Source organism: Dipodomys ordii, unplaced genomic scaffold (genome assembly GCF_000151885.1).
Source record: "Dipodomys ordii isolate 6190 unplaced genomic scaffold, Dord_2.0 Scaffold113, whole genome shotgun sequence".
NCBI classification, from domain to species: Eukaryota; Metazoa; Chordata; class Mammalia; order Rodentia; family Heteromyidae; genus Dipodomys; species Dipodomys ordii.
In genome coordinates, this window is record NW_012267329.1 from 4,938,682 (window position 1) to 4,952,617 (window position 13,936).

The window sequence follows — 13,936 nt, forward strand, 5'->3', positions numbered from 1 at the left end:
TGTTAACAGCACACAGATTAATAAAGAAGAAGGAAATCCAGCAGTAGGAGAAAGAAGCTCAATGTCAATAGATTTAATGTAGCAGTACTGGTAAGGGTCTTTAACAATGAATTAGGTCGATCTTATAATGTCTTTCCTGGATTCCTAAGGAGGAAAAGAGACACATTCCCATCCCTCATTGAGAGCTACTTGCATACAGAGCCATTTTCTTTTGAGAACTGTCTTGGCCTAGTCTGAGTGTTTCCCTTATATTCAAGGGGACCATAACCACCAGGTTGATGATAGAATTGTTTAAGAACATTAATAAGAATAATGTTCTGTTACTACAATTTGGACTGAGGTAGTATGGACAGATGAAACAACAGGGAAATTATATGAAACTATTTAAACAGATCCAAGAATTAAGGGTTGAAACAGTATGTTTTTCTATCATCTTTCCTTCTTCTTTGAGATGTTTTCACATCTAAAGAAGAGAGAAACATCCAATAAAGGGAACATTCTCCTTTTCCTTTTCCTTTTAGATGTCAAGAAGATACAAAGGTTTGGAACAGGTAAAGGCAGATGATCAAAGAAACAGATGATAAAAGACATCATTTCTCTTGTGAATTTCACTGAAGTTTCTTTTCATGTGTCTTCTATTCCACCATTTTATGGTACTTATTTATTCTGATAGGGTAATACAGTTCTCAAATTGTTTTGATATTTACAAATTGATTTACATGATGTGTATGCTGTGTTCCTACAATATTTAATGCTATACATTGCATATCTCAATATAAACTGCTTAGCAGTGAACACATACTAGTTAAACTGAATGCTACCATTTTGTACCTCAAATTCCCTACAGGCTTTTTCATATTATTTCCTTCTTTCCTTCTTTCCTCCTTTCCTTCCTCCCTCCCTCCCTCCTTCCCTTTCTCTTTCTTTCTCTCTCTCTCTTTCTTTCTTTCTTACTTACTTTCTTTCTTTGTTTCCTTCTCTTCTTTCCTTCTCCCTCCTCTTTTTTCTTCCTTCCTTTCTTCTTCTCTTGTTGCCTCTCCTTTCTTTTTTGCTTTCTTTCCTTTTTTCTTTCCTTATTTCCTTCTTTGCTTTCTCTCCTTTCTCTCTCTTTCTTTCCCTCATTCTGTCACTTTCTCTCTATTCTTCTCTTCTTTCTGTCTGTCTTTATTTCTCATTTTTTCTCTTTTTCTGTCTTTCTGTTCCCCCTCCTTTCTTTTTGGAGCTTGAACTCAAGTCCTGGGTGCTATCATTGAGAGTTTTGCTCAAGTCTAGCACTTTGCCACTTGAAGCACAGCTACACTTTTGGTTTTTTTGGTAGATAATTGGAAATAACTCTCAAGGAATTTCTTCCCCAGGTTGACTATGATTAGTAATCTTCACATCTAAGTCTCCAGAGTAGCTAAGATAACAAGCATGAGCTACCAGTTTCTGGTTCAGTACCATTTTTTCATAAAAAAGATCAAAATAAACCTAGAAATAATATTATTCTATTAAACAATTTGTTTAATTATGCATCTTTAAATAATAATTAATGTTAAAGATCTCCTTATTAACATCTACTGACATAGAAAGGAGAATAAATTGACCACCAGAGAATTGGTCATGTATTGGCAAAACAGTTATTATGTTGTGAGAATTGAGTTGCCCAATATCCACTCCAGAACATAATGATGCTCCAGGATGCTTTTGAATTCATAGTTGAATTTCCAGTTTCATCAGGGAGTTATTCCCCTAGGGTGAATCAAAAATTAAAAGACCAGCAATATAACCACGTTGATTTGTGTTGCTTTAAAAAAAATGAGTGAATTCTCATTACCAGAGGTAAGATTTTGGATTTTGTTATTGAATCTAAATTCTTGTTTTTACCATTTGAGAAAGCTTTACTCCCTAAGTTATTCTGAAGTCATAGTACAGAGAGTGAGCAGAGGTACTCAAGCAAGCAGAAAATGAGAGATTTTGGTTGACTTCTTTTGCTCATATCATCTGTTTTGTATAGATAAATTGTCATCCATTTTCAGAAATCTTATTTACTCAATTCTAGAATAGGAACTCACATGATCACCTCATACTGTCCTAACTTGGCACTCTGCCAAAATGCTCTCTTTGACTTGCTCAAAAATTTAAATAGAAGATTTGAAATATGATGATGTATTTTTTGCAGAAATATTTACAATATTTATATATGAATGTTGAGAGTCAAATGAGAACTTTAAATGAAACTTTTGTATACACACTCAAAAAATTGGAAAAGAAAAACCTTGAAAGGAAATGAAAACTTTGGAAATGTAAAACCATGAAATAAAATGAAAAATTTGGAAATGAAGATTGAACATTGCTAAATGTAGTTTGAAATAACTTTATTTCATGCAATTTGACTAGTTATCATAAGCTTTTATCATAGTTATTGAGTATGAATTTGAAAGTATTTGCTAGAAGAATATTTTCTGCTTCAAAAATATCAGACTATAACAGCCAATAAATTGAAATAGTAGGTAACTTCATGTATAATATTAACTTAGACTTCCTGTCTGGTTATAATATCAGCAATATATTTATTTTGTCACCAAAATGTTTGCATAAAATTGATAAGTATATTGAAGAGTAGAACAACCCCAATGATGGTATTACACATTAACTTTGCCAAGGTCAAAGAAATGTCAGTGACAGATGAAGGAAGAAGAGAAGGAGGGGAGAATGCAGATAAGTTGATGTTAGGCGAAATGAACCCCAAGAAAAGGACTCAAATGGTTTTTCATTCTTGCTATTGTTTCTAACATATTTATAGTATGATTTATTTGTTGCTTTGTATGTCCCTCCCCCCTGTTATAACCCCTGTTTTCACTGTATTTGATGTTGGTATAATTTTTGGAGGGGAAGGTAAAAAACAAATTGTTTAAATAGGGATACAGGTGGACCCATTGCAACAATAAGATGTACAAGACATTATGCTGAAAAATGAACTTTAGGAAGTGGTACTGTGGCTCAAGTGGTAGAGTGCTTGCCTTGAGCTGAAGAGCACAGGGATAGAGCCCAGGCCCAGAGTTCAAGCCCCATGACTTGGGGTGGGGTTTGCTGGGAGGAGACAGGGAGTGTGCGTGGGGGGGAGATGGGAAAGGATGGGAAGGGGAAACAAAGGAGAAGGCTACAATGCTTGATAAGAAATGTACTCATTATCTTGCCCATGTAATTGTAACCCCTCTGTACATTATTTTCACAATGAAAAAAATAAAAAGAATTCAATGCATAATCTACAAAATTAAGAAAAGCAAGGGAATGGTGGGTTGGGAGAGATGGATAAGAATGTTGAAAAGGGTGACATTGATCAAGATATGTTGAATTCATAAACTTCTTTGTTAAATGACAACTCCTTTGGGCAACTACTTAATGATAATAAAGAAACAAAACTCCTGGATCCTGGGGCAGGAGGGTCACTTAGTAACTTAGCTGTCACTCAGGAGGTTGGCAGCTAACTGAGCTGAGGAAGGAATGTAATAAGAACCAGAGGTCAGAGCCCAGGGCTTACCAGGAATGGATGCTCATAGATTCTTTGGCGGCATTCATGGCTCCTTTGAGGAGCTAATGAAAGTTGTCATTAGAACCCCTTCCACACAAAAACCATATATTCCTCTACATACAAAATGTTTGCTCACACTTTCAAAACCCAGGTCCCCAAAGCCCATGCATCAAAATTTAGGATTCCATGAGGCCCTGGGGACCAATACTTTAACTCCATTTCTCTAGAACAATCTTCTAGAAAGTTTTTCCCTTGCACTGGATACAGATACTGGACACAATGCCCATGCTTACAGTCAAACAGGCTGGCCTTTGGAAAATGTGAAAATGACACAGATTGACACTGTGGCTTCTGGCCTCTGCTTTTCTATCTGCTCCTCTTTTTCTACCTCTCTCTGGATTTTTTTTATATCTCCCACACTTCTCTTGTTTCTCCAGGGTTGGAGTGTATAATGTGAGCATTCCTTCATTACTGTCTAATAAAGGAAGGATAGAAACAATTGTTTAATCAACAACCAAGAGCCTTTGTACTTCCTTAGCTTCCCTAAGACATTAATCTCAGGCTGTTTGCAACTAATCACAATCCAGGTGAAAAGAATTTGTATTAAAAGAAGCTGATCAAGTCTAGGAGCATACAAACATTTTGTTCTCCTACGTTGGTGTTTCTCAGAATGTGGTCTGTTGGTCATCAGTATCAGAACCAGGGATGGTTAATAATTCTGTCTTTTAGGTTCCATCCAACACAGACAAAACCAGGATGAGGTAAAGGGAGAAGGGTGAGAACATAAATTATTTGAGTGGTCATTTTTAAAAACTGCTGCTTTAAAGACTTTAAAATTTGTTCCCGGTTTAAATCAAATTACCATAAATGTATACATTTAGGCCCTAACTATTTATGTCCCCAAAGAAATGCTAAATTCATGGCTGGAAGCAATGTTTCTTTTTCCTCCTTTTGAGGAATTGTCCTATATATTTTTATAAAAGTGTGATTAAAACCTTGCATGTTATAATATAGCTGATAATTTTATTTGTTTTCATATCTGAATAAAGTCTTTGTGAAAAAAATCTCAGATTCTTTCTTTCATTATGTAATAAGGACCAAATATCTTAAAATGTTTTCATTTCTAATATGGTCTCTGAGAAACTCAGAGTTTAATTTTTTATATTTAGGATTGTACTCCCATGTGGCTTCTTTGATATTGAGACCTTGTCACCTACTCTCTTAAATAAATGTCTTATAAATACATTATTCTTCAATTAATAGCTGCCACTTACACTTTTTTAAATCGTGATGAGCACTATAAAAATAAGAAATAAAAACTCCCTCATGCTTAGGTTTAGACATCTCATGTATTGACAAAGACATGCAATACAAAAGTTATTTATTGTAAGATAGGTCTTTCAGCCTATTCTATTAAAATGAGTTAAAAACCTATCTGATTTATAAAAGTGACTACAATAATAAACATTTCATAAAATTAAAAAATAAAAAAACCTGGTAGATACTCAATCCTGTATTGAATTTTGTGATTCTTGTAATGTCATCAGTATATGATAGCTACTAAATGAAGTCTTCACAGCTTGAGATTTCTGACTTAAAATTTGACTTAATAACCATGTGAAAATCAGATTTTTCCTTCAGACTTTGTTTGCTCAATTCTCCATTGATAATGGAAAAATATTGTTTAATGGAAAACAGCATAAGCACATATTTGTATATATAAACAATTTTATCGGTTCAACTATCATTTAGGATGCATATATGTAAATACTGGCTACTATTAGAGTACTCTATCAAGACACTATGTATGCTGTTCATCCATTACACTCAATATTCATTGCTGTTATTTCATTGTCTTACATTTTCTATTATGTGTCCTTGAAGCCACATGACAAATAGTATTCAAAAGTACAAATATAAAAATAGAGACAACATAGAAAAAAATTTCAGGTCTTTTGCTGAGATGAATTCTAAAATTACATACATACTCATCATTGCATGAAAATATGTGGTGCTATTGAACATTACTGTTTAAAATGACACTCCACATTTATTAAAGAAAATGGAACCATTATATTTATAAATATACTCCTGAAATTTTTTAAATTACAGGTTTATTTGGCAGCAGCTCCATTGTCTGATGGATTCCCTGGTGGATGGGAACCACACTGCAGTGACAGAGTTCATTCTATTGGGATTAACACAAGATCCAGTCCTTCAAGTCATCCTCTTCTTCATCATCCTGTGCATCTACCTGGTGACTGTATCTGGAAATCTCTGCACAATCCTTCTCATTAGAGTCTCCACCCAGCTCCACCACCCCATGTACTTTTTCCTCAGCCATTTAGCTTTTGCTGACTTAGGCTACTCATCTTCTGTTACACCGAATATGCTGGTTAACTTTTTGGTGGAGAGAAATACAATCTCCTATCTAGGATGTGGCATCCAGCTTGGGTCAGCTGTTTTCTTTGGGACAGTTGAATGCTTTCTTTTAGCTTCCATGGCCTATGATCGTTTTGTTGCCATCTGCAACCCTCTCTTGTATTTAACCAAAATGTCTACACAAGTCTGTGTGCAGTTACTTGCAGTAGCTTACATAGGAGGTTTTCTGAATGGTTCCTCCTTTACCCTTTCCTTCTTTGGTTTACTTTTCTGTGGCTCCAATAGAGTCAATCATTTCTTCTGTGATTTTGCTCCTTTAGTTGAGCTCTCCTGTTCTTTAGACAGCATCTCCATACTTGTTTCCACCTGTTTTGCCGGCTCTATAATTGTGTTCACAGTGATTGTCATAGCTGTCTCCTATATCTACATCCTCATCACCATCCTGAAGATGCGCTCCACTGAGGGCCGCCAGAAGGCCTTCTCCACCTGCACCTCCCACCTCATTGCAGTCACTTTGTACTATGGGACCATTACATTCATTTATGTGATGCCCAAGTCCAACTACTCCACTGACCAGAACAAGGTAATATCGGTGTTCTACATGGTGGTGATCCCCATGTTGAATCCCCTGATCTACAGCCTCAGTAATAATGAGATTAAGGGGGCTTTGAAGAGAGTGCTTGGTAAGAAAATATTTTTTTAGTGGTGTCTCTTATTTTCTTCTTTTAGAATTTCTTATAGCAATAATGAGCCATGTACGCCCTAACTTATTCTGTTAATGAGACACATATGAATTCATCTGTATCTATCCAATGTGGAGCGTTCAGCACATATAGAGTTCAATATGTCAATGTATATAAAAATTAAGAGGCTCATAATGATTTATATAAATAAAACTAAGTGAAACTTAAAATTGAGAACCTTAATTGTTTTACAAATGCTACATTTCTTAAAACTTGGTTCCAAGTTTTATGCATACTTTTATCAAAAACATTCACTGCTGTAGGCCAAGGTTATTCAATCTTGTTACAATTTAGGTCTTACATATTTCCAAAGTACTATATGGTTGGCAATCTTGTTTCCCAATGTATTGCTTTTGGGTGGTGTTGGAAACATAAGAGAATGAGCCAAAGAGAGATCTTTAGTTCATCAGGGATACAACATCAAAGGGTTTAGTGAGACCCCAGTCCATTCTTCTGTGTTCTTTTTTTCTTCCTGACCATGAGGTAAGTGGTTTTGTTCTCACATGTGTCCCTACTAAGATGTGTCATAAGATCTAGAGCAGCAGATTCAACCTATCATGGACTAAAACTTGTTGGTTGCCAAGATTAACCTTTTCTCTATATAAATTTGTTATCTCAGCTTTTTGTTAGAGTAACAGAAAGCTTTCTAATGACACTTCCTTAGTTCTTCAGCTATGTTCTTTCCAACATCTGCTTCATCCTGAGAGAAGCGTGACAACCATAGTTATGTCTAAATACATTGTAAGAGAAATATCAAGGTATGAACAAGTACAATTTTTAGAAATATTTTTCTTATACCAAGGTTATCTTTGAATAATGGACTTTAAGGACCCATAACACTCTCATTTATAGTCCTGGCCTCTTATCTGCCCCAATTAGGGGTTCCCTAAGAAAGAATGGCAGGGCCCATCTCTGATTAATCTGTGAGTTATCTTGTATGGTCAAAACAGATGAATCTTCTGTTGGAATGTACAGAAGGTTCCTTAGCTGAGGACTGAGTGAAACAAAAGCAAAGAATAATTTCTGAGGAAAGAGTCCAGATTGTTTGTGTGATGACACTGAGATGGTTACAAACACATTTTGAGACCGACTTTCTGATGAGACCCATGTGCTGCTCAGGATGTTGCAGCCAACTTGGCTTTCTCTCTCTTAAAGTTGTAACTCTTCTCTGCATAGACATCAACTATCTTTGTGTACTGACTAGTACATGTGTGCTTCCCTTTCTACTCTTTTCTTCAGTGCTTTAGAAGAAAATCTATCTTTTTGTTGTCAGAATCATGGGCACGACTCTTTAAAAAATAATTTCTATATGCCTTTGTGTATTGAAGAGGCATTTTACGTTATTCATTTATTCCAGAATATGCTTAGGCTATTGGTTTTACAAGTGATAAGCAGTCAAGATGAAATGGTTGTTCTTGCATCCACATAATAAAAGTTAAAATAATCTTCCTGCAAGGGAGGTGCAATTTCAATGAGAAAAATTAAAATACTTTCCAGTGTTGGAAGTTGATGGATCAGGAACAGGGAGTGGTCAGTGCAGGTGTCAGTATGGACATAGCACTTGAGCAAGAATGGAAGGAGGAGGAGGACACTTCCTATTTAATAGCACCTTCTTTAAAAAATTCAATTGTATTTTGACTTTACCATCCATATATCAGGGAGACCACGTGCCATTTGTCTCTTTGCTCGTGGCTTACTTTGCTCAAAGTAATCTGCTCTAGTTCCATCCATTTCCTTGCAAATGCCATTATTCTGTCCTTTCTAATGGCTGCATAATGTTCCACTGTATGTAGATACCACAATTTTTGGATCCACTCATCAGTAGTGGGGCATTTGGGTTGTTTCTAAATCTTGTCTATTGTGAACAGTGCTGCAATACAAGAAGATATGGCAAAGTAACAGGAAGCAAAGGACAGCCACCAATTTTGTCATGTTATTGCTAAATGACTCCAGGTTCTTTACCACACACACACACACACACACACACACACACACACACACATATGGTAGATATTTGCACACTACAGAGGGAAGAAAGGAGGAAAAACAGAATAAGTGGGAGCAGCCTACTCTAAGCAAAAGGAAAGAAATGTAAACATCATCTGATGTGGAGAAAAAGTAACTTGTATTCTCAAAGCTCATAGAATTCACAAACTGTATAGACCATAATAATGACAATTTGCCTTGTGAAAGTTAAAATGTGTTTGTGACTCTAAGTATCACTATTCCACAATACTGTGAAATACATGAAATTTATGTAATCACCTAATCTCAATTAAAGAAAAAATGTGAGAGAAGGGATGGGTTAAGAGAGTTGGGTGACAATGTTGTCAGACACTTTGTACTCATACACTGTTTTATAGAATGGAACTTCTTTGTACAACTACTTAAAAGCCTATATAGATTCTACTTTTATAAATTAATAAATGATTCAGTGAGTGAAAAATTTAATTGTAAAGGTGATGTACAGAGGGGTTACAATTACATGAGCCATTTCCTTTTGAACATTGTCACCTCTCCCCCCATTCTCTCATAGTTTTTCCTCTCCTGTCTTCCCTCCCCCTAAAGATGTATAGTTCATTTTCTGGTGAGCATTACTGCTGAGTTGGTCCACCCTTTGTCCCACTGCTTTTTGTGCTTCCCATTTCCCTCCACAAATCAGACAAAGTTATATATAAGACAAAGGGTACAGAAATAAAAACAGTGACCAAAGGGAATATACCAAAGAAAAAAGGAAAGAAGAAAAAGAAAGGGAATAAAAGAACTGCAAGAGTATAATACAAAAATCTCTTAATTCCATTTCTTGGAGTTCATTTGAATAAGCATTATTTTATCTGATAATATGCACATAACCATTGAGCCCTTTGATAGCAATTTCAAAGTAGGAACTTACAATTATTGAATCCTACAAACGAATGTGGAGAGTTATTTTTATCTGAAGTTTTTACATTCTATCAGGCAGCCTTTCATACCTGCCATTTAGGAAATGTGGTTAAAGCAGTAAACTAATGCAATTTAAATACAAGATTAAAGACATCTTGAAATGTGTGTAATCATAACAATCCAACAACAACAAAATTGTACATAAATCTTCATAATTTTTTGACAATTGAAAAGTTCACCATGTTGGCAGAATTCCACCAGGCATTTCTGTTTGGTGAACCTTGTCCCATGGGGTTTTAGAGATTTCAAGTGACAGAACAGAGAGAGGAACATCCCATCTTTGAAGCCATGTGGCCCTCACTGAAGCTACTGTATTTTATAGTGATGTCAGACACAGATCCACTGCTTTTCAGGGGCTGTGTATAGTCATAAGAACCACTGCACTCATGCAGGCATATTTTGCAAATTAGAATATACTTTGCAAATATACGTTCTAGTCATGTTAAATGTACCGTAAAAGAGTCACCTTAGTTTTAAGCAATGTTGCATATAACAGACATGATACTTGAATTTATTTATTTTTAAAATCTTTCTTGCTGCTGTTTTTTATTTTATTTTTTAGATATATGTTTTTATTGTAAAGATACTATATAGAGAGGTTACAGTTACATGAGCAAGGCAATGAGTCCATTTCCTATAGAGCAATGTTACCCCTCCATTGTTTTTCCCCTACCATCCCTTTCCTCCCCACCTCCCCAACCTCTCCCTGCCCCACCACAAAGACGTAAAGTTCGTTTTCAACATAGTGTCTTGTAAATATCATTGTTACAGTGGGTCATCCTGTATCCTTATTTCAGCATTTTGTTATTTTCCTTCCCCTCCTCAAATCAGAAAAATGTATATACAAGATGCAGGACACCAGAATCAAATACAGTGACAAGAAGGGTTATACAATGGGGAAAGAACATACAAAGAAACAAAAAATCATGTTGTGCATTATAAATATATTAAAAATAACAGCAAGAAAGATTAAATCTCTTGTGTCTCTATCTTGGGGTTCATTTCACTTACCACCAGGTTATATGGTCATATGTATGTAGCTTTTGACCTCTTCTATTTATCCTAGACATATACTAGTTATTGCAGATAAGGGAAACCATGGGACTTATGTTTCTTTGAGTCTGGCTCACTTCACTTAATATATTTTTTTTTACCCTGCACCAGAATCAACTCCAAATGGATCAAAGACCTAAAAGCAAAAGCAGACACCCTGAAAACATTACAAGAAGAAGTAGGAAAAACTCTAAGGCTCCTTGGCACAGGCTGAAATTTTCTTAATAAAGACCTAGAAATACAACTAATCAAAGAAAGGTTGGACAAATGGGATTGCATGAAACTGCAGAGTTTCTGCATGGCAAAGATAATAGCTAACAAGATCAATAGAAAACCCATGGATTGGGAGAAGATATTTACTGGCCATACAACAGACAAGGGTCTCATATCTAAAATATACTTAGAACACAAAAAAATTAAATCTCCCAACAACAAAGCCTCAATGAAACAACTGCTTGATTAATAAGTGGGCTCAAGAGTTAAAGAGAGATTTCTCTGAAGAGGAAATAAGAATGGCCAATAGACACATGAAGAAATGCTCAACTTCTCTAGTCATAAAAGAACTGCAAATCAAAAGAACATTGAGATTCCACCTCACTCTGGTTAGAATGGCTATAATCAAGAAATCTAATAACAACAGATGTTGGAGGGGATGTGGACAGAAGGGAATCCTACTGCATTGGTGGTGAGAGTGTTCAACCACTTTAGAAAGCAGTATGGAGATTCCTCAAAACACTCCACAGATAGCTCCCCTGTGACCCATTAATCCCACTTGTAGACATTTACCCAAATGATCACAAACAAAGCCATACTGAAGCTGCCAACATCATTATGTTTATAGCAGCATTATTCACCATAGTTAAGCTATGGAACCAACCCAGATGCCCCTCAGTAGATGAATGGATCAAGAAAATGTGACACACACACACACACACCATATATATATATATATATATATATATATATATATATATATATATATATGTGTGTGTGTGTGTGTGTGTGTGTATATATATAAATGGAATTCTATGCTTCCATCAGAAAGAATGACACTGCCCCATAATTTAGGAAATGGAAAGACTTGTATACTTTACTTTAGAATGAAGATTTAGGAGAACTAGGAAGCTTATCAAAGGACAATTTGTCCTTGCTGAAGTCAAATTATTTTGCTACCTGCTTTGCCTACAGGGCACAATACATGGCCCGCAGATTAAATATCAAATTCAGAATGAATGTACTGCTTGGTCTGTCTTACTGTAACATAGGCAGCATGGTACGGAATAGAATTCTGAATGGTGATTTTTGAGAAATAGGCCACTTGCTGTGTGAGTGAAGTACAAGATTCTTAGAAAATTAGGAAAGTATTCATATGAAAGAGGTACTCCAGCAGGTTTTGCAATTCTCTAGTTTTTCTTTGGTCAAGTTCTCAAATCCATTGTCAATCCTGTGTACCTATTAAGTGATGAGGATATACAGAAAATGCTAAAGAACATTATTATTGATGGTTGATCATGGATTTTTTGTGCATCAATATTAATGGCACATCTTAAACATCTATGTAAAGATAACAACTGAGGAAAAAATGAAATGACATATTCAGATCAATCAAATAAAATAGCAACAGATTTTTTTTTGTTTTGTGGCCAGGATTTGAACTTGGGGTCTTGGGTTGCTACACAGGTACTTTGCTACCTTAGGTAAACTGCAAGATGTTTTGTTATAAAATGCATTCTTTTGCATGTTCATTGAAATATGATTAAAAGCTATCATAGCATCCTTTGTTTTTTTTTGATTGTTAAGCTAAATCTAAAATTTATTTGGATATGGAAACGAGCCTGAAAACAGAAAATAAAATACGAAGTCTGATTATAGGCAAAATATAGTTTAGAAATGTACCATAATTCTTTAAAGATCACATGTGTTTGTTTCTAATTCACGGTTTGTGAATTCTTATATCATGCCTGAAACCATATTCTCCAAAGCATATTTTCTGTTATATTTACTTCTATAAATGTTGCTATTTTCTATTTTTCGTTTTGATCAGTGATACATTTGAGTTCATTTTCTTAGCGTGATTTGTGGGGGTGTGTAGGTGTTCCAATAACAACTCCTGAGTCTGTACAAGGGTCTGAGATAACAGATCTTTTAGCAGGAGCTCTAGTACATGTAGAATCACTGTGGTGTTTGGATAAGTGGAGCGGACTATCTCCTGTGACTTGGTCTATATACTGGAATACAATTCTGTTTAATGTTTTCACCCGATGAACCATTTATCATCTCATGGACAGGCCTGGCTTCCTTTGGGAAGATTCCTGCCAGGTCATTGGATCAGCCTTTGGGTGTAGAGTACTCTTGTCTCGTGGTTGTGAGATGTTAGAATTAAATCCCCAAATGCTTCAGGATCCACAGGTGAGATGAAACTAAAGCCTTGAAGTCTGTTTCTAGAGATGTGTTCATCTCTCAACTGGTTTTTGGACAGTTCTCAGAAGGTGATTGAGAGTTGCGTGAAGTTATTTACAGGTCATTTCAAGATTTACAATGGAGTCACCTCAGGACTGGCACAGGAAAACAAAAAAAGATGTTCTCAAAATGACTTTGGCTTCTTGGTATTTAATTGGAGATTATGGTCTCACAGACTTTTCTTGCCTGGTCTGGTTTTGACTAGAGATCGTCTGAACTTAGCATCCCTAAAGTAACTAGGATTATAGGTGTAAGTTACAGGTGTCTGGGTTGATAAAATCTTATTAGGGACTAAACTGGACATAAGGGTAGCAAAACCTATAAGACAGATCACTCCCAAATGAGTATAGTAACTAATAATGATCACCCAGTTGAAGAAGTTATTTCATGGGAATCAGATTGATCTCTTTAAGTGATGATAGCCAGGAAGACTCTAGAACCTAGAAAACTAGAACTGACATAATGACAAACCAGGCCACATGTAAGTATATGTGCTTTGAGTGAAAAGAACATAATTGATTAGGAAATTCTAGGAGTGTTTCCCTTATATTCAAGGGGACAATGACCACCAGGTCAATGATAGAAAGATTTAAGGACATTAGTAACAACAGTGTTCTATCTCTAAAATTTTGAACTGAGGAAGTATAGATAGATAAAACAACAGGAAAATTATATTAAAATATTTAAACAAAAAGAAGAAATAAAGGTTGCAACAGCATGTTTTCCTCCTCTCATCTTGATGTCTTCTTTAAATGTCTTAACATCTAAAACAGAGGAGACATAGAATAAAAGAGATCATTTTCCCTTTCCTTTAGGATGTCAAGAAGATACAAAGTTTTGG

At 35.5% G+C, this 13,936-nt stretch overlaps 1 protein-coding gene across 1 annotated transcript; it reads left to right on the forward strand.

The window, feature by feature from the left end:
- Positions 1 to 5,654: 5,654 nt before the first annotated feature.
- LOC105995077 (olfactory receptor 502-like) lies at positions 5,655 to 6,599 on the forward strand. The gene has a single exon (XM_013028744.1). The coding sequence runs from the start codon at positions 5,655 to 5,657 to the stop codon at positions 6,597 to 6,599; it is 945 nt and encodes a 314-aa protein (XP_012884198.1).
- Positions 6,600 to 13,936: the final 7,337 nt, after the last annotated feature.